At 35.3% G+C, this 24,737-nt stretch overlaps 2 protein-coding genes across 7 annotated transcripts in view; one reads left to right on the top strand and one right to left on the bottom strand.

The window, feature by feature from the left end:
* The window catches only part of LOC131159477 (uncharacterized), a 49,189-nt gene extending 36,754 nt beyond the window's left edge, over positions 1-12,435 (top strand). For both annotated transcript variants that reach the window (XM_058114415.1, XM_058114416.1), the window contains 9 exons: positions 2,623-2,686; positions 3,022-3,064; positions 3,661-3,927; positions 4,007-4,168; positions 5,053-5,184; positions 5,397-5,546; positions 5,781-5,867; positions 11,933-12,001; positions 12,094-12,435. In XM_058114415.1, coding sequence (XP_057970398.1) covers positions 2,623-2,686; positions 3,022-3,064; positions 3,661-3,927; positions 4,007-4,168; positions 5,053-5,184; positions 5,397-5,546; positions 5,781-5,867; positions 11,933-12,001; positions 12,094-12,198 — 1,079 coding nt within the window. In that variant the 3' untranslated portion in view covers positions 12,199-12,435. The remainder of the gene's footprint in view (positions 1-2,622; positions 2,687-3,021; positions 3,065-3,660; positions 3,928-4,006; positions 4,169-5,052; positions 5,185-5,396; positions 5,547-5,780; positions 5,868-11,932; positions 12,002-12,093) is intronic.
* Positions 12,436-16,040: 3,605 nt separating this feature from the next.
* Positions 16,041-24,737, bottom strand: LOC131159487 (uncharacterized). 5 transcript variants are annotated; one of them, XR_009137806.1, is made up of 11 exons: positions 24,587-24,737; positions 24,078-24,195; positions 23,774-23,959; positions 22,422-22,551; positions 22,186-22,266; positions 21,860-22,059; positions 21,191-21,286; positions 20,969-21,062; positions 20,690-20,806; positions 16,465-16,741; positions 16,041-16,359 (listed from the first exon to the last, which is right to left on the bottom strand). XR_009137806.1 is itself a non-coding variant. In XM_058114436.1 (10 exons), exons 2-10 carry the CDS (start codon positions 24,189-24,191, stop codon positions 16,638-16,640), a joined length of 1,122 nt encoding a protein of 373 aa, XP_057970419.1. In that variant the 5' UTR covers positions 24,192-24,195; positions 24,587-24,737; the 3' UTR covers positions 16,041-16,637. The 5 variants fall into 5 exon arrangements, 3 of the variants coding, with proteins under 3 accessions (XP_057970419.1, XP_057970420.1, XP_057970421.1); XR_009137807.1 differs by having other exon boundaries at positions 24,591-24,737; XM_058114436.1 differs by having other exon boundaries at positions 16,041-16,741.

Raw genomic sequence — 24,737 nt, 5'->3', positions numbered from 1 at the left:
ATCCAAAGTGAACATTATTTGTTAAATAGACTGCTGTGGGAAAGTGATTCAAAATTTTTTCTTTAGGATGGCCTAGTGATTTGACATGTATGGGTCTTCCGTTGTAGAGCTCTCAAGTTCAATTTTTTGGTAAATTAGCTAAGAGAATTTATGTTTTAGGTATTTTTATATTTTTATTTGCTATTCGCAAGTACACATATGCTGCCCCATTTGGAGGAAATTTGTAAGTCAGCCACGGCATTCCAGTTTGGTTTTAGCACATCATTACCCAACTTCACATTTATCAGCCTTTACTGTTTGACTCAACGGTCACCAACTTCCATTCCTAATCACCTTCCATTTCCCAAAGCGATTTTGTGCACCGGGCTGCCCTTTATTTATTTATTTATTTGTTTTTTATTTTTATTGAACTGAGATAAGAATATAAAGGTTGATTGAATTATGATGGATTCACAATCAACACCTTTAAAGCGTGAAGATGTGTGAGGGATTGATGAATGGACACCCAGTAGGAGGGAATGATGGAGGATGCAGATTATAGTTGAGTGCCCAATTTTAGGAATATTAAAAAAAAATTGTTTTGTTTTTGCCTTTTTTCCCCTATTTTTGTGGATTGTTGTAATTATATATGTTTTATTATTTTCGTAAATATTTTAGGGGATATCAAATCTATAGGAAAATTATTTCTAAAATATTTAGGCCTCTTAATTTTGGAAAGGAATACGACTCTGAAAGGTAAATTGAAGGATGAAAACATTAGTAGGAAGTTAGGCATAGCACCCATAGAAGATAAGCTAAGGGAAGGTTGGGTTGAGTAGCAATTACTGCCCTCCATTTGTCATAGGTTATGCACTCTATGGTGTAGAGTGGCAAGAGGAGGATTCATGTAGCTGACTCTACCTAGTGGGACTTTAGCTTATTCTTGTTGTTGTTGTAATGTCTATGATTTTTCCTTCCGTCTAAATTGTTAGTCCTATAAATACTTAGTTACTGTTTTATGAGTAGAGAATCTATGAGAATTTATGTATGATTTGTTCATAGGGACATGGTGGTCCCTTACTTAGGTTGCCATTATGCCTTCTCCATTATCTCTCTTTCTTTTCCTAACTTTTTCCACACTATGCATTTCTTGATGTTTGTATATTATAATAATAATACGCATAGGAATTACTGAAAAAAAAAAATGCATAGGTGTTCATGTGTATATGCTTGTTTATGTTTTAAGTAAAATACAACAACATACAAGTTATAAGTGCTCGTGTTTGTGTTTGACAGTCATATTTTTTTGAAGGGTATATCATTAAATTTTTTATCCTTGGTACTTTTTTTCCCGATTTATACTGATAAGACATTGAAGCATAAGCTGGAATTAGAGTCCGAAAATTTCTAGTTCTTTGTGAGCACTTCTGTCTTATACATTTTATTGAATGTGTGTTGAAAATCAGTCATCATGACTTGATCATGAAAGGAGGATTGCTTGTGTAGTGTTGTCATCAATGCATGTTAGAACTTAGACCAGGTGTGCTTTATGGTACAAATGTTGGGTAGTTCTAAAATAGCATGCTTGTATAGTGTGCATACCTGAATCGATGATCTCTAGAGGGATGATAGAGATGTAACGTGGAATAGAATTAGAAATGAAATATATTTTAAAGTATGATAGCAACAATTAGAGAAGACTTGGCTAGTGTTGTTGGCCATGGCTAAAGAAGATGAATGATTTTGCATTGGTGAGAAGCTATAGGGTCTTGGATCAAGGTTCTGAAAGGATGAGGTGAGGCAGATTGAGGGTTGAGCTTAGGTATTGAGAAAATATTTTTTTTGCACCTACATGTAATTGGATAATACTCCTAGATCAAGAACCATAAAGTCGGATTTAGGTCACTATTCTCGAGTAGTTCAGACTTCGGAGGAATTTTCTGAGTTGGATTGAGCTCTTTATATTGGATTCGTGCTATCTATAGAATGTTTCATCTTCAATGCGGTTGTTGGGCCTGCTTGATATTATTCTTAATTTTTTTTTTTCTATTTCTGTTTATTTCACAATGAAGAAATAGATTATAAAAACGCATTTGTTTATGTGATCGGTTTTGTGTTTTTGATGTCAGTTTTCAGCTGCTTGCAAGAAAACTGAAAACTAGATTTTATGGTTTTCAGTTGTTTTGGCAACTTGTTGACAGAAATTTTAATATTTAGAAATAGTTCTTTTGAACTAAACAAAGTCAATTACAAAGTATTTTTACTATTTCAATTTTTATGTCCCATAAAATTTTTATTGTAAATTAAATTTTGAAAGCATAACAATTAAGTAAAAAATTATAATAATTTTTTTTTAATATTGTATTTTACTATTTTTTAATGTGTATCATTTTGCAATTTTATAATTTTAATCATATATTTATAATATTATTTGATTTAAAAAAGAAAATGAGCATCTTTTAATTAAGTATTAAATTTATTTTAATTTTATAAATATTAACCAAACATGTTACTGGTTTTTGATTTTTTGTTTATGATTCTGGTTTTTGGTTTTTGTTTTTGGTTTTTCGTTTCTGTAGTTTTTGACCGTAATACCAAACAGCCCCTTAACTTTCCTATTTGCTGACATGATCATCTGTGCAGGTGATGTAATAATGAGCTTGTTCTTGAATGAACTTTACGGCTTCCAGTTAGATTGTCATCGCTGGTAAGTCCTAATGGCAATTTTTTTCTTTCTCAATTAAAAGTGGTCTAGCTTAACTACTTTTTAGTCTTTTATTTATTCCCTTGATTTGACATTTTCTATTGGAATCAAAATTTAAGCCTTTGTACACAATTTACAATCTACAGGCTTGTAATTTTCTCTATAAATGAAGAAGAGATCAGTGCTTTCTCAGTTCAGCCATTATTAAGCAATGATGTTAGATTGTTTTTCTATATTTGGTTATTATGCAAATGAAGTTTGACGGTGCTATGATGAAGAACAGTTAAATATGTGATATTTGTGCTATGTGCCTGATGAAAATATTGTTCTTATTGTAGGTACCCTCTGGAGCTGCGAAAGGAGAAGTCAACCAAAGATAAGGTAGTGTGTTCCCCATAATATTGTACTGCTGCTGTTGCAACAACTGCCCCTATGATTGCTTTCCCCACTGCCTCCTTTCTCTTCCAAGTCCCTGCTTAGGGCACACTCTCTGCATAAATTAAAAGGGCAGGTAATCATTAAAAAATGGTGGTGGTTACTTTAAGGATTCAAGAGAAGTGTTGAAGGTAGTATAGAGCATTGAAGAAAGAGGGCACGTATAAGTAATTTTAAATTTTATTAAATTCTAATGTAAAATTGCTACCCTAGCATTTTTTTTGAAAATTGTATCAATTTTAAATATAGTTCCTGCTGGTGGATTGATGTATAATGAACTGACAAAATATGCAAATGGAAATATTCTTCTACCTTTCTCTTTATCAAGAGTAGATCTCAGAATACCACTTTTTTAGGTTGTGGGCCAACAATGTTTATCAAGTTTTAATAGTAGAGATAATTTCTCATTGAAATTTTTTTATTTTTTGTTTGTTTTTATCACTATTTTTTTCTTGTCTTTATGAAGGCATTATTTGGAAGCTGCTTGTTCAACATCAGTGTTATTTGATACCATCTTGTTGGTTATTGGATTTGTTTTGCAGTCAAAAAAGAGTTCAGACCAAAAACCTAATGCCGTGACTGACAGAAGGATAAGTCCAATTGAACTAAGAGAGTGTGGGGCAAATGATATGGATGAAAATTTTGAGTACCATGAAGATGCAGCTGACATGGAAAGCAACATAGATGACGTCTCTCATCATATGGCAACAAACATGACTGTAGATGACGATAAGTTGCCCACCAGATTCGATGGAAAGATTTCTGAATCTAGTGTGAAAATTGATGTGCAAAATTCCAATCTTCCAGAGGTTTATATAATGAAGGAGATTTTTCTTGCGCATTTATTCTTCTCAAATAATTGTTTTCTAAATTTGTTGCAACTTACAGATAGTGAAGCCTTGCGGGCGTATTAATTCTTGCGTGGCTGTTGGAAGAGATACATTATACATCTATGGTGGCATGATGGAGGTTAAAGATCAAGAAATTACACTCGATGATTTGTATACTCTTAATCTCAGCAAACTTGACGAGTGGAAGTGCATCATACCGGTTTGTAACATTTTTTCCTTAGTAATGCTCACATTTCATATTTCTTGTGGTTTAGCGGGGCTTTAGAAAGAGAAGTCTTCATGTGCCTTAAAATGCCGTCCATTTACCTTCTGCTGCGCTTATTTGGAGCTTTAACTTCCTGTCCTATTTTTTGATCCACCATTCTCTTCCACTTCCTTTTCTCAAGCCCCTGGGACTGTGTAAAAGAGAGTGGTAGAAAATTGGCAAGACTCTCTTTTATGTTATAGGAGATGTGTAACTGTGCTTTGGAACTTCTGAAAGGATGTTTTGTTGGGATCTGCCATTTTGGCTTAAAAATGTCAGTTTTTTTAGGAAAATCATTTGAGTTTTTTGTTGTATTTTAGAATTAATGTAGAATTCACCATTTTACATTGTTCTCCACTAAGGAACACGGGGCTTAGCATATACATGTGATAAAGGGGTGTGTGTGTGGTTGGTGAAAGGTGGGAATTGGGAAATATGACTCCTGATGTTCTTTCGGTTGATAGACAAATCTTCCTTGTATTATACACTATAAAAAAGATGGAAATTAATTTTAAAACTGAATTACATATTGATTTCAAGAGTGAATTACATCTCTTCTCTATCAAAATCAATTCTATTTGAAAGAAAAAATCTCATAGGTAAAAAAAGGTTTGATATTGTAAATTATTATATATTGATTATATCTTTCAATCATAAATATGTTAGAAAAAAAAAAAAAGGAAAAAGTTCATGCTTTCTGCATGATAAATTAGGCCTTTGAAATTTCGACTCTAAATTGTTTAATGATATTGAAACAATGCAATCATTTTTATTGGATATACATGGTAGAGTGTTGTCTGCTTTACAGATTGATTGACTGTTTTCCTTCTTTAACCCAGGCATCTGAATCTGAATGGGTAGAAGCTTCAGAGGAGGAAGATGAGGATGAGGACGAAGATGATAGTGAAAATGAGGAATGCAATAGTGGAAGCAACAGTGATGAGACTGATGATGAAGATGCAGCAGCAGAGGTTTGATTCTTACTTCCATGTTCACCCTTGTGCTGAAGTGCAAGGGTTCTTGTTGTTCTACAGAATTTGCTTCTTCGTGCCGGAAAACAAAAGGAAAAATATATTTTGAAGAGACTGGAGATGTTCTGCCGCAAAAGAGACATGATTTTTAAAGAAAAATCACATCATTTCTGTCAATTTGATTTGTTTCTCCTACTTGTCTTCAACTAAAGGCTACAAATGGTGCTAAACCAATTGAAACGGGAGATGCTGTTGCCATAATAAGGGGTGAGGGAAAGACACTAAGAAGAAAGGAGAAACGGGCCCGAATAGAGCAGATCAGAGCTAATCTTGGCCTTTCAGATTCACAGAGGACGCCAATGGTACCTTTTTATACTAGTCGTTCCATAGATATGTTTTCTGGGAGAATCCTAGATTCTTATTTAAGAATGTTTGACACCACGAGCATCTATTGGAATTTGGAAGAGCAATGATTTCTGTTTAGATTTGCATTGTGCACTTAATTGCAGCTCTAGGCTTGTACTGCCAGTTTTATAAACTGATGCTCTAATCAATTTTCCCCTTTCTTTTCATGTGTCGTATCTTTTTCGGTGAAGCCTGGAGAATCCTTGAGAGAATTCTACAAGCGTACGAATTTGTACTGGCAAATGGCAGCACATGAACATACTCAACATACTGGAAAGGTCTGTTCTTTTTCTTCTTTTTTTTTTCAAGTCGATTTCTCCTTCAGCCATTAGTTAATCTTTCCTCATTTTTTTCTTCATTGTCTTCTGAGTTCCGTTGGTTTTGGCTTCCATGCTGAAGAGTTGCGACCTGGCCATTATGTTTTGAAGCCAAAACCAACTCCCATATATTCTATTAGAATGTTCACATTTTACCAAAAAACTATAGAGGTAGAAATGGTAAATTCAAATCAACCTTATTTAAACAAGGCTCTCCCCTAAGCTGTGTCAAAATTAGTAGTGAACTATAAGAAGTAGTTCTTGTAATTTAGATCTGGCGATCAGTTTGTTCAGTTTGGCTAACTGGATCATTTTTAAAGCTGCTTACACAAACTTGTTTATCTTGGGTGGCTTTCTCGCCAATTTGGAGTTTCGCTTTTTCAATAGATGCTCGCATGTCAATGTAGTCTACTTTGGATCTCAAACAAGATTGTGTTGAATCTGTGTAGTGCATAATTCCCAGATTTGCACCTGATGGTGTTCTATTTCTATTTTGTCATATGATGAAATTATCTTGTGATTTTTCTTTCTCCATTTGTTATTGCTTTGTAGTCAAATCAGTCATTTAAGGCTGGTGCAAAAATTTGCGAGTGCTTGTAGTAACTCTCCATGGATTGGAGAAAAGAATGGAAAAATTTAACAAATAAATAATTAACAAGCCCTCTGTCTGGCATGGTTGTTAAAAGGTGAACTTGAGGGTATGCCTAAGCGTGAGATGCAGAAGCTAGTGCCTGAGGTCACCTGGGACCAAACCACCTTCATGGGTGCAACATGGTGCAAGCCTCAAGTGTGTAGGCACAAAGTGAGCATGCCTCGTAAATATTTTTGGTTGAAATCCTTCTGCTGCTGCCTAGGGTTTGAGGTGTGAACTTTTCCCTCCCTCCTACAACCATATAAACTCCGTTTTTTCTCCTGCTTGCATTGTGTTTTATGCTTTGCTTCTCTTTTCCCCATTATTTGTTTCTATCATAACCTGGTTAAACTCTTCTTTCCCTCGATGCCCCCCTTGCCTTTTTTTTGTGTCTTCTTCTTCATATTCTTTTTCTCTGACAATCAGATTGTTTTTTCCCTGCCTAGGTCAGTGCCTCACTCCTGGGTTTTGAAATCTCTCTCTCCCTCCCAGCATCAATACGTCGATAATAACCAGTTTGAAACTTTGAATTCTGCTCTCCTTTGCCTCATTGCTTCCTGTTTCCCCCCCCCCCCCCCTTTTTTTTTCTGATCCGTAAATGTAAAATATATTGATAAAAAATGGATATGTACAGAAATTCTGGGCATACCCAAGAGAAGGGAAGCAAAGGCTCCCAAACATCACAAAAAAACAATTACACTCATCCTGGGCATCCCCAGGGGCACAAAGGCCTTCAAAAACTAATCTAACAGTCGAAGACATCAAAATTAAGTAACACTTAAAAGGCACAAAGAGGTACCATCAAAACTGCTCAAGCCACCTTCAGAAAGAGATCCATGTTGATAAAGGAAAACCATCAAGGAAGCCGCAGAAACAGAAAAATCAGAGCAGCAAATGGCTTACAGCACAATCAGAACTGTATCTTCAAATCAGCTGAAGCCACCATTTGATAACAGGTACTGAACTTCACCCCAAACAGCACAATCAGCACCAAAATCAAAGCTGCAGTACCAGGACCTGCAGAAATGTATCAGCAGGAAGGCCAAGACAGCAGAGTCCAACAGACTCCAAAAACCAACCCAAAACCTGAGGCTGCAAATTCAGAAATACAGAATCTGAAGCTGCAGGAAGTCAACTCTGTAACCAGCATCCAAAGCACAACATTGCAGACAATCAGAACTGCATAACCAGAAATAAAACATAGTCTATATTCCCAGAATATCAGACAAACACAGCCCTACAACACACTACTCAAACAGCATAATCCCCACTGTAACCCAGCAATCAGAGCACAGTACTTTAGGCAGGATGTACTGCTCATCACCCCAAATCAGCTCAATCAGCACTGCAGGAAACAGTACCTTACAGACAATCTTCAGTGTGACTAGTCCCCCAACCAGTAGAAAAATGAGGAAATTTGTCATACACTGTTCTATATATGTGAACCTGTATCACTTTGAACACAGCTTTAGATAAGATGATCTTTTTTTCAAATTTCTTTTTATGTCAGAAACACCAAATGTGATACACCGTAGCTGCTAGACAGATTTTCTTAGCCACGGACTGAACACCTGTGCCTTTTGCTTATTTGTGCATCCATTTAAGAGCAGCTTTCAGAGAAGTCATCCATCTAGTCATCCCCATCCATTAACGAACAAGGTCCCAAAGTCCCTTAGATAAGCTGCATTTAAAGAGGAGGTGTTCAACAGATTCCTTTTCAGATCTGCACATCTCACAGTATTGGTCAACCCCTTCCCCCTGCAACTTATCATTTGTGAACAGCTTGCCTTTAATACCCAGCCATAGAGTAAATTAGTGTTTTGGAGTTCAACCACTCTTCCACACCTCCTTACACCAAATAACCTTTGGCCCTTTGTTTCTCCAGAAATTATAGCATAGGGAACAGCTGAACTTTTCTTCATGCATCCACTGTTTCATCATAGAGTCTGCAGCATTTTGATCCCTACAGTCCTGTAGGATTAGATTCTTAATTTCCAGAATTTTTTTCAATAAAGGAGAGTCATCACATTTGGGAGTAGGATCCCAAATATTAAGGTTGTTGAGGTACACCTGATTCACCCATTTAGTCGATAAGGAGTTCTTTTTAGCATGAATGTTCCAAAGAGCCCTAGTAAGGAGAGCCCTGTTCCAAGCTGCCAGATCAAACACTCCTAACCCACCTTCAGTTTTTGGCAAGCACACCTCCTTCCAGGCAACCCGAGGCCTTTTCCTTCCTCCCCAAAGAAAGGTCCAACATAATTTCACAACATGTCTTAACACAGCCTTGGGGATGGGGAGAATGGACAATCAAAAACACTCAATGCCTTGAATGACAGAATTGATAAGTTCTAGCTTACCTGCAAAGGATATGGTATGGCCAGGCCATCTCCCAAAGAGTCCTGCAATTTTGTTAATCAAAGGCACATAATGCACTGAGTTGAGTCTTGTTGAGGCAAGGGGAATACCTAAATATCTGAAGGGAAATTCCCCCTCTGAAAACCCAGTCACTCTTTTGATTTCCTCAAGGTCATGACCCTTGATTCCTGCTGTGTACAGGTTTGATTTCATTTTATTAGCCACTAATCCAAAACAAGCTGAAAAGCTATTAAGGCACCCAATGAGAAGCTCAATGGATGGGAGATCACCTCTAGCAAATAAAATTAAATCATCAGCAAAAGCCATACGTGTAATCTTAAGTCTTCCACATTTGGGGTGGAAGTTGAACTCAGAATTACCTTCCAGGTTCTTGAGCAATCTTGATAAATACTCAAGGCAAATGACAAAGAGTATAGGAGACAGGGGGTCCCCTTGTCTATGCCCTCTCCTTCCTTTGAAGAACCCATGAATTCTGCCATTAAAGGAAATAGAGTATGCTGTAGTACAACAAACACATTCCATAATCCAATTAATCATGACGCCTGGAAACTTCAAATTTTCAAGCATGCCTCTAAGAAAACCCCCACGAAATAGAATCATATGCCTTTTTCAAGTCCACTTTGATCATGCACTTGGGTGAAGTTCTTTTCCTAGCATATTTTCTTACAATCTCTTGCACCATATAGATTTTCTCAACTATGCTTCTTTGGCTGATGAATGCTGTTTGAGCTGGGCAGACCAGTGTGTCCAAGCATGGTTTAATTCTGTTGACAATAATTTTTGAGATAACCTTGTAGATAACATTACAACAGGCTATGGGTCTAAAGTCAGTAACTGTGTTAGCATGACTGGATTTTGCAATAAAAGCTATGACAGAGTGATTAATCTGCTTTAACATCTTACCTTTCCTGAAGAATTCTTTAACTGCATAAGTAAAATCAGCACCAATAATACCCCATACTTTTTTGAAGAAGCATGAAGTGTTTGCAACATGGAAATGGATGGACTATTTTCAAATTCAGATGCAAAGATGACATGACTCATGTCATACAAGGTGGCCCTTATCTAGCTTATGGTAGGCCTCTTATGCTTAGAATCATGCCAGACATGTTTCAATTTGATGTTTGGGTACAATTGAAGAACCTTCCTCTAAAGTTATGGTCCCTTAAAGCTATTGGCAAGATCTGCTCTGAGCTGGGCAAACTCTTATATGCTGATAAGCTCACTACAAATAGAGAGAGGTTTACTTATGCAAGGGTACTTGTTGAGATTGATGTAGCCAAAGAAGTTAAAAAAGATATCAAAGTCTGGCTGCCAAATGGGATTGAAATTTCCCAAGAAATCTGCTGTGAAAATATACCAAGGTTCTGCAGTGGCTGCAAGAAACTGGGGCACTCGAAGGGGAATTGCACAGCTGGTGGAATGAAGGGTAAACAACAGGTGCCGGCCAAGAAGGCTGTGGTGCTTATAAAAACCGGAGTTACTGAAAGTGAGAAGGCTTGTGACACTATTGTAGCAAAGCCTACTGCAGATAACCCATCTGGTAGTTGTCTGGACAAGCACTTGGAACCAGAAACATCTGAGAACATAGAGGACAATGGTGAGTGTTGTTGCTCCACTCAAGCCTACAAAGGTAAATTCATCAAAGCAGTCCAGAGAGGCAGTAACAGTGAAGGGTAATACTCAAGCTTCTTCAGCAGGTCTTGCAGAGAAGGGGACTGACCTACTGATAGACAAAGGAAAGGGCTCATGCCCTGATATCAAAGCTCTGAAGGACGAAGGTAAAACCCATGAGGATGAGTTTATTCCAGTTAAAAACAAAAAGAAGTTCAAGAAGAACAACCAAACCAAACAACCAGCTGGGAAGGGGGGTACAGTACCCCATACCAGATCATGAAGATAGCTACCTGGAACATAAGGGGTCTGAACAAACCCCTTAAACAAAATGGAGTGATTAACTCCATTAGAAAGCATAAAATTGATGTGTTTGGTGTACTTGAAACCAAATTATCAGTGGACAAGCTGGAAAACCTTATGAATAAAAAGCTGCTGAATTGGAAACAGTTTAACAACTTCGATTGTCATGGTGCTGGAAGGATTCTGATGTTATGGAATCCTCATAAGAGTCCATATGCAGATTATAGATTGCAAAGACTCTTCTTCTTTCAGGATCTGGCCTTACTTTCCTCTTCTTCTAGTATTGAATTTTTTTAGCATTTTTGAGTTCAAGTAATCAGTGCTATGTGCTTATGAATTGAGAATCCATTATATAGGGATTTCTATACAACCTTCACCTCATGCCTCACACTTGGGATCTGAGTGGCCTATGTGCCTTAGTGTGCCTCTATATCTTTAACAGCTAACCCTACGTTTGGTTCACAGAAATATTTGTTCCTAAGAATAGATTAGTTATAATAGGTTAGTTACAATTAGTTATACAAAAAATTATGTTGACACCATAAGGCAAATAACAATGTGAATTTTTTGTGGGTCCATAACAAGAAATAGAAGAATAACTATTTTCAAATTTCACTATGGGAATGTCTATTCCTTTCATATTACATGTTGAATGAAATAAAAACATACAAGGAATAGTTATTACCTACATTCCCAGAAGTTTCACCTATATTCCCAAAATTTTCACCTATATTCCTTATTCCAAGGAATAGTTATTCCGCAAACCAAACAAGCTATGATCTTATGGTTTAACCCACATCTTCCAAAGAAGAGATTGAGGATTTGCCTTCTAACTACCCAAGCTGCATGAGATCATAGTTTGGTCAAATTTCTTGGGTTAACCACGGATTGCTGAATTGTTCCACCCCTAGATCTTAATTGGAATGTTTTAAGTTTCACCTGCAGAGTGTTCGTTCCCCTCTACAGGAAGAAGAGATCAATTCAAAAGAAATAAGAACCACCCAAAAGGGGAGAAAAATCTCCATCTCTATATCTATTTCTCTCATGTACTTTTCAATGTGAATGTAATAGAGTATGTTATGTAGTTGCTTTGGCATTACAGGAACTCCGAAAAGATGGTTTTGATCTTGCAGAAGCTCGATACAGGGAGCTTAAGCCAATCCTTGACGAGGTAAACTTACCACCCTGTGTCAAAAGAATTACAGTGACAGCCGCACAGAAATTAGACATATTTAAGGTCAATTTTTTTTTGTTCTCTTGCAGTTGGCCGTATTGGAGGCAGAGCAGAAGGCTGAAGAGGAAGAAGGGCCTGAAACTAGTTCGAGAAAGAGAGGAAATAAGAAAAACAAGGCCTTGGCTTTACGCTAGTTTTGAGCTTTCCATATTTTTGAAATTATTTGGATGCTTTTGTTGTTGTATTAAAATTACATTACATCTAGGCTGAGGTTTATTTATTTATTTATTTTTCTTCCCTAAGTTTATTGGTGGGATTTAATGGAGACCAATTTTTTTGATCTTCTGTGTCAGGTTAAGGCTTGAATATAACATTCTTGTTCTGGACATAGTTCATGGGTCGCTAAATTGACTTATTTGTGAATTTCATTTCGTATCAGCATTAAATGTCATTACTAAAAAATAATGCTTTTAGGACTCATTTCTGAACCCTTCTCAAATTTTATTTTTTTTCAGTTTGTCAAAAAATAACAAAACAGAACACCTTGTTTTCTACTTATTTCAAAGTTATTAAAAGGTCTTAATATTTTCATGAGCATTGTTTTCAAGTTACTCTCTTGATGTGCGATTTTTCTTACCATTTTGTTTTGCCCCCTTTGAAACTTCGCTAATATTAGAAAAAGGAAAGAAAAAGATAAAGAATTTTTTACATCTTTCATGTTCAATTATCAAGAAAAAAAAAAGTATCAAATGATAGAAAATTTTGATTAAATTTGATTTTTGCACATTGCTAACATTTATTCTTTAAAAGTTTAATCATATTAAGATAAATTTTTTTTTCATTTTTAATATTATCTGAGATAAAGAAAGAAGGCAATACAAATGGATTTCTGCCCTTTTTAGAATGAAATCCTAAATTCAAATGTGCTCTTAAAAACAATGATTAAACCATGTGACAACATAGTGTTCTGAATAAGAATTTACCATTCGTTCATGAAATGCTGATAGATGAGGGTTACTGTGAATGCCTCAGGCTTTTTTTTTTTTAAGTTGTTTTCATTTTCTATGTCAAGTGTAAATATGGATAAATGGTATTATTAATTAATTGATTGAAGGGAAAAACCTATAGGAGCGTACAATTTGTACTACTTTTTTCCATTCCTAAATTCCAAAAAAAATATAAATCCAGCTTTGGAAACTGGGATCTATCATCTGCTCTCTTTTCAGGGAAGGTCCATATTGGGCGTGATGGTTGTTTTATATTATAAAATGGAATTGAATCAGCATAAAATATAATAAAAATATAAAAAGATTAATGGAGAAATTGAATTATAGATTTGATTCTATTTTTCATCCAATTTCATTCACAGTAAGGATTTATTTAAACTAAGGATTTTATTTGAGAAAAAAAAACAACAAATGGGATTTATATTTTCGTTTGCTTGTATTTATATTAAATATTGTTAAAAATATTGATTTATTTTAATATAACAGAAAATTAAATGTTAGTGACTTGTAAAGTTGAAATTGTACTCTTGATTCCATTTCTAAGTGGGCAAGCTTTTTTTTTTTTTTTTGGATATCGTCCGAGTGTCCCCAGTTGGCATCTACTAAATTACCCTGGGATGCATCACAGCGAGACTAATCCCCAAGCCCCACAGAACCCACCCCAAGATCTTGCAGGGAGGTAAATCGGGATTTGCTCAAGGCAGCAGGAATCGATCCCGAGCAGCTAACCTGGGTCACAGGCTCAGCCGGGTCGCCCTTGCCACCCGAGCCAGTGCCCGGGGGTAAGTGGGCAAGATTTTGATATGACGGCCGCAGGGCGGGCGCGGGGGGGGGGGGGGGGGGTGGGGGGGGGGGTTTTTTAGTTGGGTTGGGGAAAATAATTTTTATTTTTATTTTTATCTTATTTTTTAAAAAATATATTAAAAATTGAACTACTTTTCTAGTTGTACAACATTTATATTCAAAAATTAAATAAAATAAAATAAAAATTAGTTACTATTTACTTATGGAAATAGTTTTATTTTTTTTTTTTAAGTTTTGGAATAATTACATAAATGTCATATTGTTTTCAAAATGTGTAGAAAAGTTGAAGAACATTTTTGTTGTTTTCAGAGTTTATAAAGTTCTTACCCTATATCTGGGAACATTGAATTTGCATCTTGAATTTAAATTTGTATAGATTCTAATAAAATATAAAATAAAATTTTATTGAGTTTCTTCCAAATTCAAGATCTCAAATATTATGTCATTTTTTAGAAAATTTAAAAATAGTGTTCTTTTTATAATTATTTTGAAATCTAAGAACAAAAATTTTTTAAAAAATTATTTCACACAACTAAACAAGCTCTTTACTTTCTATCTTTTTAATACACATTTTGAAAAATAAAAAAAAATGAAAAATATTTTTCACAATTAAATGGGCTCTAAAATTATGAGGTCCAACTTGGGAAAAAAAAATACCAATACCCAAATAGAAAATTATTGAAAAATGGTCAGCTAAATATTTTTGGGTAGCCGAAGAAAAATTTATAAAGACCAATTCCATTACATTCTTTCGTACCAAATAAATCATAATATATATATATATATATATATATATTTGCTATGGCAGGTAGCCCAAATTAATGCAGTTCAAAATTAAATTCAACTTAGGTAAGTATGGAAAATGATTGTGGAGAAAGCAAAATGATGTTGCTCAAAAGTAGTCTCAACCAAATTAAGCATGACAAAACTGTGTTGAGAGATTTTGAATTTGCATTTATTTAGATTTAAAAGAATATAACATAAAATTATATTAAATTTTGTCTAAATTCAAATCCAAGAACCTCCCAAACACAACATAAGAGAATTTAAGCTAGACATCCACGAACAGCGGCAGGCTTGAGAGTGCATCAAATTTACTTCATGCGACTTTTTGGTTGCAAAGTAAAACTATCATAAGAGCAAGAAATAAATTTATAAAAGCAGAAGTCTTCCTCCAAAGTGCAAGCCATAATTTTCAGTGATTTTGGGCTCAAAAATAAAACAAAATTATAATAGCAAATCAAAAGAAAATATTGTAAATTGTAATGGCCCAAGTGATTCAAAATATGTATTTATTGTTCTCTTAAAAAGTAAACAAATTCATCAAATGAGACTAATTAGTTAAATTAAATTGAATGACTCTTGAGATGTTCAGATTAAGAGGGCAGAAAGATTATATTTACAATTTAAATACTAAAATATCTTGCATATGACACAAGTCTCTATTAGTTTTAGCAGTTGCTAAACAATCTGAAAATTGTAGTAAGGATAGAGAGTTCAGTGATATAATAGAACATAAAATTATCTTTAAGTAGCTCATAAGAGTTCAGAAAGATTAGATTTACAATTGTGTGCTATTTGTGAAGCTGCAGGCCATATACCTTACTCAACCATGGCGCTCAAGGGCTACCGTTTCCCGTTTGAAATGTCCTAAAAATAAGTATTTATTAAAAAGAACTCAAATAAGTACTTGATTCAAAAAACAGCTAATACCTCACACAAACCAAACCAAGGTCATGCATAGCTATGATTAATGATTAGCAACAAGGTGCCAAAGTAATAGGAGGAACTACTGTGAGGAACAGGGTGACACAGGGATTAGTACTGTTCACAGGAAAACAATATGGTTTCAGCCAAAAGAGTAAGCAATACTATGGAACTATGATCAGTACTACAACAAAATGATCCACGACAGTAGCAATGCCCATCTTACAATCCAACCACAATGCCCAACTAATGAACCAAACAGTCAATTAACAGCTCCCTCTTGGCTTGCCTAAGAAGGGTCAAATTTGGGTACAAACTAAGCAAGGCCCAGCTCACTTTACAACTTCAGCAGCCTAACAACTTGAATTTGATACCAAGTCTGCCTTGGCTTGTGAATAGTGGAACATGTAACATATTATTATACCATCACAATCCACTGGTGGAAACTTTCCCAGCAAAGGACAATAATGAGTGGAAATATGCTAAAATGCCAATCAGATAACAGAATTGAACTATAATTTATAAGCATTAACCGATATTATTTCAAAATTTTTAACAAAAATGTCTAACTATGATTGTTAAGTAGCGTTAGCTAATGTTAAATTCCCAGAATTTGACACAAAAGTGCATGTTGAATTAAACTAAATAACAAGCTTGAGCAGTAAGTATAAATGAAACTAAGCTTAAACAACTTAAGAGTGCATCTTCGTCCCCAAGCTCCGCTCAGGCCCAACCCAGTTTAAGCCGGGAACAACCAAATGCTCAGTAGCTCATTTGCAACCCCAGGAACCGCAAGATTCTATTTACGATTTTCAAGGTATATTTGAACAGTGCAACCTGGGCAAAAATCAGCAACATGTTTTTTGGTCAAAAATCAAATTTAATATAAGATCTGACTGCATCTTTAAATACCACAAAGGTTTAGCCCCCATTGTAGCTGACCTAACTAGGAAGATCTTCCACATCCTGAAACTAGTGAAGAAAAAATAAGTCAGAGTCTGACATGAGGGGAAACAGAGAACAGTCACATATAAAACAATAAACCCCTTTCTTTACAGCTTTGGCCCCTGCATCTCCTTCAAGAGTCCAGCATTATCTTCACAAAGATCAAAGCATCAAGAGAGTTCAGTAATGACGCGTTCGCACTTGTCTTCCAAGATCTTCACAGCTTCAGTGAACAGCACTTCAGGAGGTAATGCTCCAGTTGATTCGATGGTAACTAGACCAAGAAAAAAAATTGCAATCACATTAAACCTCATCTTCCCAATGTCATCCTACTAGTCATTTAGGAAATTGGAAAACTTAGAAACTAAAACTGAAGACCAAATACAGTGGTATCATCGTTATTTGCAGTTTCCAATCCCAACAGTCTAGATTCAGAAAACATAAACTCGGCCCTCATTATATCATACCAAAAGCAACATCTCTAACAAGCATTCGAATTATATTTGCATTATTAAACCAATCAGAAGCAACATATCCGGCCATAAAAATGAGATAACGATGACTAATATAGGAGTCTCTAAATGTTGACAATGAACAAATTCTATTTGAACCTCATTTGAACCCTATCACTAAGTGTCCAAGATCCATACACACAAATCGACCAGGCTACTGGCCAATCAAATCTTTGAATGTCTAACAGGTTCCAATAATGTGCCATTAAAGGGCTTCTCAGAATTGTTGGTGCCGCACAAGAATTCTTTGCTTATATTGTAAATAGTCAAAGGTTGGTCGAGATCCTAGGATGTGGCCTGGTTTTTTTTGCTCATTACACACATAGGGCTGCCTTTAGAGCCAAGTTTATCGATAGGCAAATTTGGACCCAATTGTTAAAAAATTTGAAATAACTTGCAGGTTGGAATGCCTTGCCAAACTACTGTCTAGAGAAGGAAGACTAACCTTGTTGAAAAGTTCTGATGGAGATCACACTCAGGAAGACCACCTTCATGTCTACCACAGACATAAGACATAATGTAGGGTTTTTAAAATTATGTAATCATTTTTAAAGACTTTACATTTGTGTGGTTCTAAGTTTTATGGATTTGATATTATCTCCTAGAGATTGTTTCCTTATTTAGTATTAGGTGATCTATATTAGGGCTTGATGTAAACTAACAATGAACAAATAAAGAGTTTTTCCAAAATTCATTACTTAAGATTTTTCTAGTGTACAAACTGTTCATAGCCTAAATCACTATCATCATTGTTCAATTAAACTGTTGGAAATATTTTCCCTTTCATCAAATTAAAGTGCAATTCTTTAATGGTAACATTCACTATTATGTGAAAAAAATGGCTCCATTTTTATTTAAATAAATTACATTGTTATAAAAATAACTCAAGGAGGTGTTATCTAAAAGTAAAAATAAAAACAACTCAGAGAGGGAACAAACCAAAGCAAAACCCTATGACAAAAACTAAGCCAAGTGGATGTCTGAGTTAGTTTCCCAAAAAAACATTCAATTTTTCAAAAATATATCAACGATCGGTATTGCTCCCTCTGTTTTTTTGCTTTACTCCCTTTGTTTTCACATGGTCAAAGCATCAATTATTTAAAAATTTTAAAAAAATCTCTCCCCCCTCACTGTTTCTCTACACAAACTCTCAATCCCTCTCTCTTATTTAATTGTAGGGTAGGGCTGTTGAAAAAATCATTAGTACGGAGTGGAAAAACCTTCTTGAAGGAATGATTTTTTAACGATGTCTGAAATGATAAGACAACACTAATACTTCAATCTTATGAGCTGTTTAGGACCTGTTTGGTATTGTTGTTGTTTTCTGTTTTCTATTTTGTCTTTTTGCACAATGAAGAAACAGATTATAAAAATCCATTTGTTTATGTTGCTAGTTTTCTGTTTCCACTTTCGGTTTTCAGCTGTTTGCAAAAAAACTAAAAACTAAATTTTACGGTTTTCAGTGGTTTTGACAACCTATTGCCAGAAATTTTCATATCTAGAAACAGTTCTCTTGGATAAAATAAACCAATTTATACACCTTTAAATTAAAATAAAAATAAAATGATCATATGAATTTAAATATAATCAAAATAAAAACATACAATTCAAAAAATAATAACAAAGTCCATTACAACATACTTTTACTACTTTTCAATTGTCATGTCTAATAAAGTTTTTATTGTAAAGTAAAATTTGAAAGTATAACAGTTAATTAAAATAATTAAAATAATTTTTATTTTTATTTTTATAATATTATTTGATTTAAAGACGAAAATGAGCATTTTTAATTAATTTTAATTTTATAAATGATAACCAAATAGGTTGCTGGTTTTTGGTTTTCATTTCTAGCTCCCATTTGTATCATTTTTTACAATGATACCAAATGACCCCTTAGGCTATCAACAGAGAAAGACAAATTCATCAGCAAATATTAAAGGAATGCTGGAAATTTCTTGGGCCAGAATCAGACATTCAGAAGGATTTTAGGACACAGAGTGATCAATACCAGAAGACAACCCTCCCCAAATCTCCTTTTTTGCTTGGGAAGCAACAGAACATGAGACAAAATTCTCACTTTGAATAAGTTAAAGAAGAGGTGAATCACAGTTGCCACAGGCCACCTCTGTAAAGAAAGATCCATATACTCACCTTCTACCTTGCTGCAAATGGGTGAGAACTCTTTGGACCATGATTTATGTCTCTGGGAATATGCTTGCTGGGTGATTGCTGAATATATTGAAAAAGAAACAACTACCTGGAGAGGATCAGTCTGTAGAGAAAAGGCTGAAGACATTTGGGATGCTGTCCCTTCAATGGTTTCTTGGTTGGTTTATAAAGAAAGAAATATCAGGATTCATTAAAGAATAGAGGAAAGCCTCAAATGCTCCTGGGTCTCAATCTTGTGCTTATGGCTAAGAGGAGGTTTCTAAAGGCTTTAAAGTGTTTGTAACCTCTACACGGGCGACTCCGCCTTGGTGTCTTAAAGTAAAATAAATATATTCACTGATAATAATTTTTAAAAAATTTTCTAAGGGATGAAAATTGTCAGGCATTTCTAGGTATTTGGCACAGTGTTCGAAGTTAATGAGTTTGAAATTTATTCAAATTGTACAGTTGGGATAATTGGACATCATTGTATAGCCTCGGTGATGCATTGAGGTTGTTTCAGAACAATGTGGGTGTTCTTGATCCTTGTTTCTTGTGACAGGCATTATTGTTCTAGTCATGGTCATGGATATTTTTTTTTCCACAGTACCTGTTTGGAGGGAAGGGGGTGGAGAGAGAGAATTTCCAGAGCTAACTGAAAGTTTACACTTGAAAGGTTGTCAAAAGACTCAAAACTAGTTTGAATAAGGAATAGAAGAAAACATAGTACCTAGCCTCTATTTCACACGCACATCACATATTTATGGACTGTAATGGTAAAATCAGTTGCTCTCAGGTAGCTGGGGAGCCTGGATATTGCTTTCCATCAGAAAATATAATTTGGAAATATTGCCTTGACGACAAGCAAAATGCAACTTTTAGGTAACTCCAGTGTAGCTTGATCCCTAACAGAAACAGTAATAGGAGTTTCCAAAGGGTAAAAAGTACTAATCCGCAGATCATTCAAGCATCAAACAAATTTCATTTTTTTCTTTCTTGGCATTAAATTGGTTCACTAGGTGATTAGTTTGTCTGCAATGTAATTATCCCAAAATGCACATTTTATTAACCTACATAATCCACATATGAATTGACCATTTAGCTTTATTTTTATTTTTTTCAACTTTAACAATGTGTGTATGAGATGAGCTTCCAATTAAGACAATTCAGCTATACCACTCAAAGGTAATTGTTAATGTAATTGACATCCTTTCTGTTAGACTAGATATACATTGTTGGCCCATAACCTAATAGCTTAAGCTTTTAGATAAAGTGGTAATTTAACATGGTATCAGAGCTAATTACCAATGAGGTCATCAGTTCTAGTCTTGCTGCCCACATTTAATGTAAGTTTGTTAAAAAAAAATTTAATGCTCCCTCAATATGGGTGCTAGTCATTGTTTGTTTATCTCTCCACATGCTGTTGGGCTGCACATGTGGGGGAGTGTTAAGAATTGATATGCATTGTTGGTCCACAACCTAATAGCTTAAGATTTTAGGTAAAGTGGCAGTCTAACATTCTCTATAGTTGATTTCATAATACACAGCAGGTTAATACTTACATATGAAATGATCTTTAACACGTCGTAATGCCACATAATCTTTCCATTCATCCCCTCTGATGCATTCCCTACAGAGTGTGCAAGCACGTGGTCTTGCTACAGTTGCCCTCTTCTTACCTGCTTAGCAGCCAACTGACCCATTAGGAAAATCCAAGCTAAAGTACCAGAATATGTCCAACATATAGCAGGTTGCAGAACAATAGAAAAGCAAGCATCCACCATCAGTTTCTCAATCCAACACATAGAAAATAATTATAGAAGTGAAACAAATGATGTTACCCCTGCCAATATCTTCAATGTCAAATACATTGACTGGACATTTCTCTTTTAGTTCTTCAGCCTTCTCATCTTCAACTTCTTGCAATAAGACAACCTACAAGGGGTTTTTACTTCTTCAGAGTTGGTAACTTGGTATATATTTCAACTTTCAGGAGGGGGGAGGGGTGATTTTGAAGTTCCAGTTCAGATGTGGTCGGTGAAAAAACAACATTTTTTTATTACCTCAGGAAGCATCCTATACCAAGCAGTGGCCACTGGGGACCATTTCGCATGTGTTTTACCCAAACCTTTAACAGCAAGGGCTTCTAGCTCAATTTCCTGCAAAAGAAGAAGTATTTAATGATGTTTAAAGAGAACTTTAACCAATACAAAGCCCTTAGACTATTAGACTGAAGAGAGCAATTTCAGCAGTGATGAGTAAAAGAACTGGAATTTTCAGGGAGGTACTAAAATTCTCCACTCAAAGGAACGGAAGTAAGAGGAAACACAAGCACAAATATGCTCCCAAATGGTAACATAATCATTCTGAATATGTAGCAAAGTTTTGAGGACAAGCAAGCATGTAGAATTTACAGACACACAGGTATCCAAGTTAAACCGCACAACTTCAAATGAATTATTGTAGCTTTTATAAAAGAATGTGACAGACCATTAAATCTAGTTAAGAATTTGAAAACAAGTAGTTTGTAAGATGCCTAAAATATTGATTAGGAAAAACAAGTTCAAATAAAGTATTAATGGTGAATTAACTAAGCCTGCTATAAAACAGACTCATAAAATAATTAAGGAAATTATTTTGAAAAATTGTTTTAAAAATCTGCCCCTCCCCCCCAACCAAAATCCCTGATTGAAGAAGGGAAAGAAAGAACGATGGGTAGATACGAATGTTACCTGGCCTGGGCCAAGTTTAGCAATAATAATATCAGGATTCTTAGGACAAATAGGATTGTTGGCAAATTCTGGCAGGGAGTCTTGGCGGCAGCGGAATGAAGTATAGGTTTTTGGTCTTGAGGTTGAACTTGAAGTTGGATTTTCAACGGCCAACGGAAACTCACTTCCAATAGGTAACCACTCCAGTTTATCTGATTTTACTGGAATATCCATACAAATGTCACCATTATAAGATGAAAAAACAACAGTTGAAAGATAGAATAATCTACTTGAAGACAAACTAGAAAATCAGCTTTAGAAGCCATGCATATTAAGCAAAAGCGTACCACTGAGACGAGGACCACGTCGTTCACAACTAACATGGAGTTTGAAAACAATGGTGTTCTTTTCATTAGGTGTATCATTTTCTGCAAGAGGAAAAGTGCAACTTATTATTCAAAAAAATGTGGTTTGTTTCCCTTCTTTTGGGGAGGCCAGGGGAGTCGTGGGGAGTCATGGGATGGAGGAGAGACACAGAATACTATACTAACAAAAAGTATTATTGAAAAATATTGAGATTTACCTGACATGTAATCAAACAATCTTGGGTCTACCCTGATTGGAATAAGACCCAACCTGTGAGCAAGCACTTCATCCTGGATGACTGATGTATTGTTTGCTATGAGAACCTTTTCAATAGCCATAGTTGGAACCTGAATGCAGAACGAGTGCACATAATTCACCACATTAACAAATAGTCAGTTAACCTGCCCATAGAATTCATGCCAAATGCATAACCAATCTCACCATGCATGCTAGAAAATAAAAAAAATTTTAAAATAAACATGATAGGAGATAAAACAAAAACTATTCATATAATATACAAATGCATTCATAAGAACAATGAAAAGAGCAAGGTTCAGGGCAGATTGAATATCTTTCATTGCTTAATTTACATAAACAAAAAGGGGGGAAATGGTGACAAAATGGAAGATGATACCATACAGCACATGCTAAAGATTATAGCGACAATTAAAATGAAGACAAAAGGAACTTGCAAGCATCTATTAGCACGAACGCCATCATTCATCACGGTCGTCAGAGAGATGAAATAATGACCACATTCATGAATATGGACTTTTGCATATTTCCTTTAAAAATGAGGAAAAAAACGCAATTAATAAACTCGAACAAGAAGGGATTCCCAACAGCATTCCGAAGTCATTATTATTCTCTAAACAGTTCAATAAATAAGATTTGAAGATTTCCATCCAGATTCCAGAAAATACCTGAAGTTCTGAACAAGCTTATAACAAGATTGCACATGGAGAAGCATGCTGACAAACTAAAGAAATATTTACTGAATCCTAGAACTGCTGCGATAACATATTTTCAAAATACTTTTCTTATAATAACACGGCATTGTGAAATGAATGCTACCAGGAAATGTTACATGGTAATTCTGCAATATTATGCAGTCAGATGATCTTATTAAATTACAAGGTCAGCATGCCAATTTATTTAAACCAACCACTTCACAAAGCAAATGTACAAGAACTCCAAAATTATGCATTACCTGCTATTGGTTAACAAATGGTTCCATTCTAAGCTTCTAAAAACAATCTCAGAGCTAAGATAGATGGACAGTTTTTCTAGCATCAAGCCTGGCAAAATAAGGTAGTTCTAACATTCCATAAAATGTTTCTAAAAGTGACAAATCACAAGGCAACAAGAAGAGCCAATGACAAAGCAAATTAACCATATGAACCACTACCAACCAGCCATGTCCACTATGAAAAATCACAGCTTCAATGGAATAGATGGAACTAAAAATAACAATGCAAACATAAAGTTACAAATTCAAAAGTAAAAACGAAAAAGTATTATGTGGAAATTCTAAGAATTTAGGAATATCATTGTCATGAAGGAACCTACCTCTGCTATAAGGATTCTTCGAAATGCATTAGCAAGGGAAGGATCGATACCAATCATGTCAAACTCCATGTCATCCTCTGTAAGCCGAATCACTTCAACTCTAAAATTCTTGCAAAATTGGTCCAACTGTACACTGTTATCAATTCCCATTGACGCATATGCTCCTGAGTATTGTATGGTCTCTGTCTTCATATGCAAATCCCAAAATGTCATAAAAATGGAGATACCCCAGAAAATATAAAACCCTACTACAGTAAATTTGCAGCAAGAATTGAAAAATAGGCGAGGATGAAAGGGACCATACGTGCACAGGAGCATCAGCATTACAGAGAACGCGAGTCCTCTGAAGCTCGAGATGTGGAGGAAGCTGGCCTTTCGGCACATCAGGCATGTCCAAAGCTGAAACCTTTTTATGCATTTGGCTTCCGAGAAAAAAAAATGAAGAGAACAGAAATCAAAATTTTGAATAAAGACTTTCACAGTTAACCAAAAAAAAGACCTCCACTCAATTGTTCCTGATACAACTACCCAAACACTCTTCAGTCCACTATTGAAAGAGCCGAACCCAAACCCCCCCCCCCCCCCCCCCCCCGGGCGGAAGAAAATGCATGCATGAAATCAAAATCAGTGCAAAATATGACCGAGCCCTAAGAACAAGATTGAATTCCAAACAACAAAAAAGATAAGAAATTTGAAGAAATCAGAAAAATCTACCTAAAGCCGAGTGTTAAATAATGAATAATCAAAGCATGCCATTAACAACACAAAGTTCAAACGAATGAAGTAATTCACAAAGATAAAAAGATGTGATACCTACTCAGGATAATTCCCAGCAGCAAAGATGCACGCAGACAGAAAACGAAGGTAGGGTTTATTGTTCTTCCCGCCTGGTGTAGGGTTTTAGCTGAGAAACGTTTCCCTCTTCCTTTATTTGTTTATTTATTTTTCTTTGCTAATTCACACG

This window comes from Malania oleifera, chromosome 7 (genome assembly GCF_029873635.1).
Source record: "Malania oleifera isolate guangnan ecotype guangnan chromosome 7, ASM2987363v1, whole genome shotgun sequence".
NCBI lineage: Eukaryota > Viridiplantae > Streptophyta > Magnoliopsida > Santalales > Ximeniaceae > Malania > Malania oleifera.
Note: the sequence above shows the minus strand (reverse complement) of the source record. Positions and strands in the feature narration are given on the sequence as shown.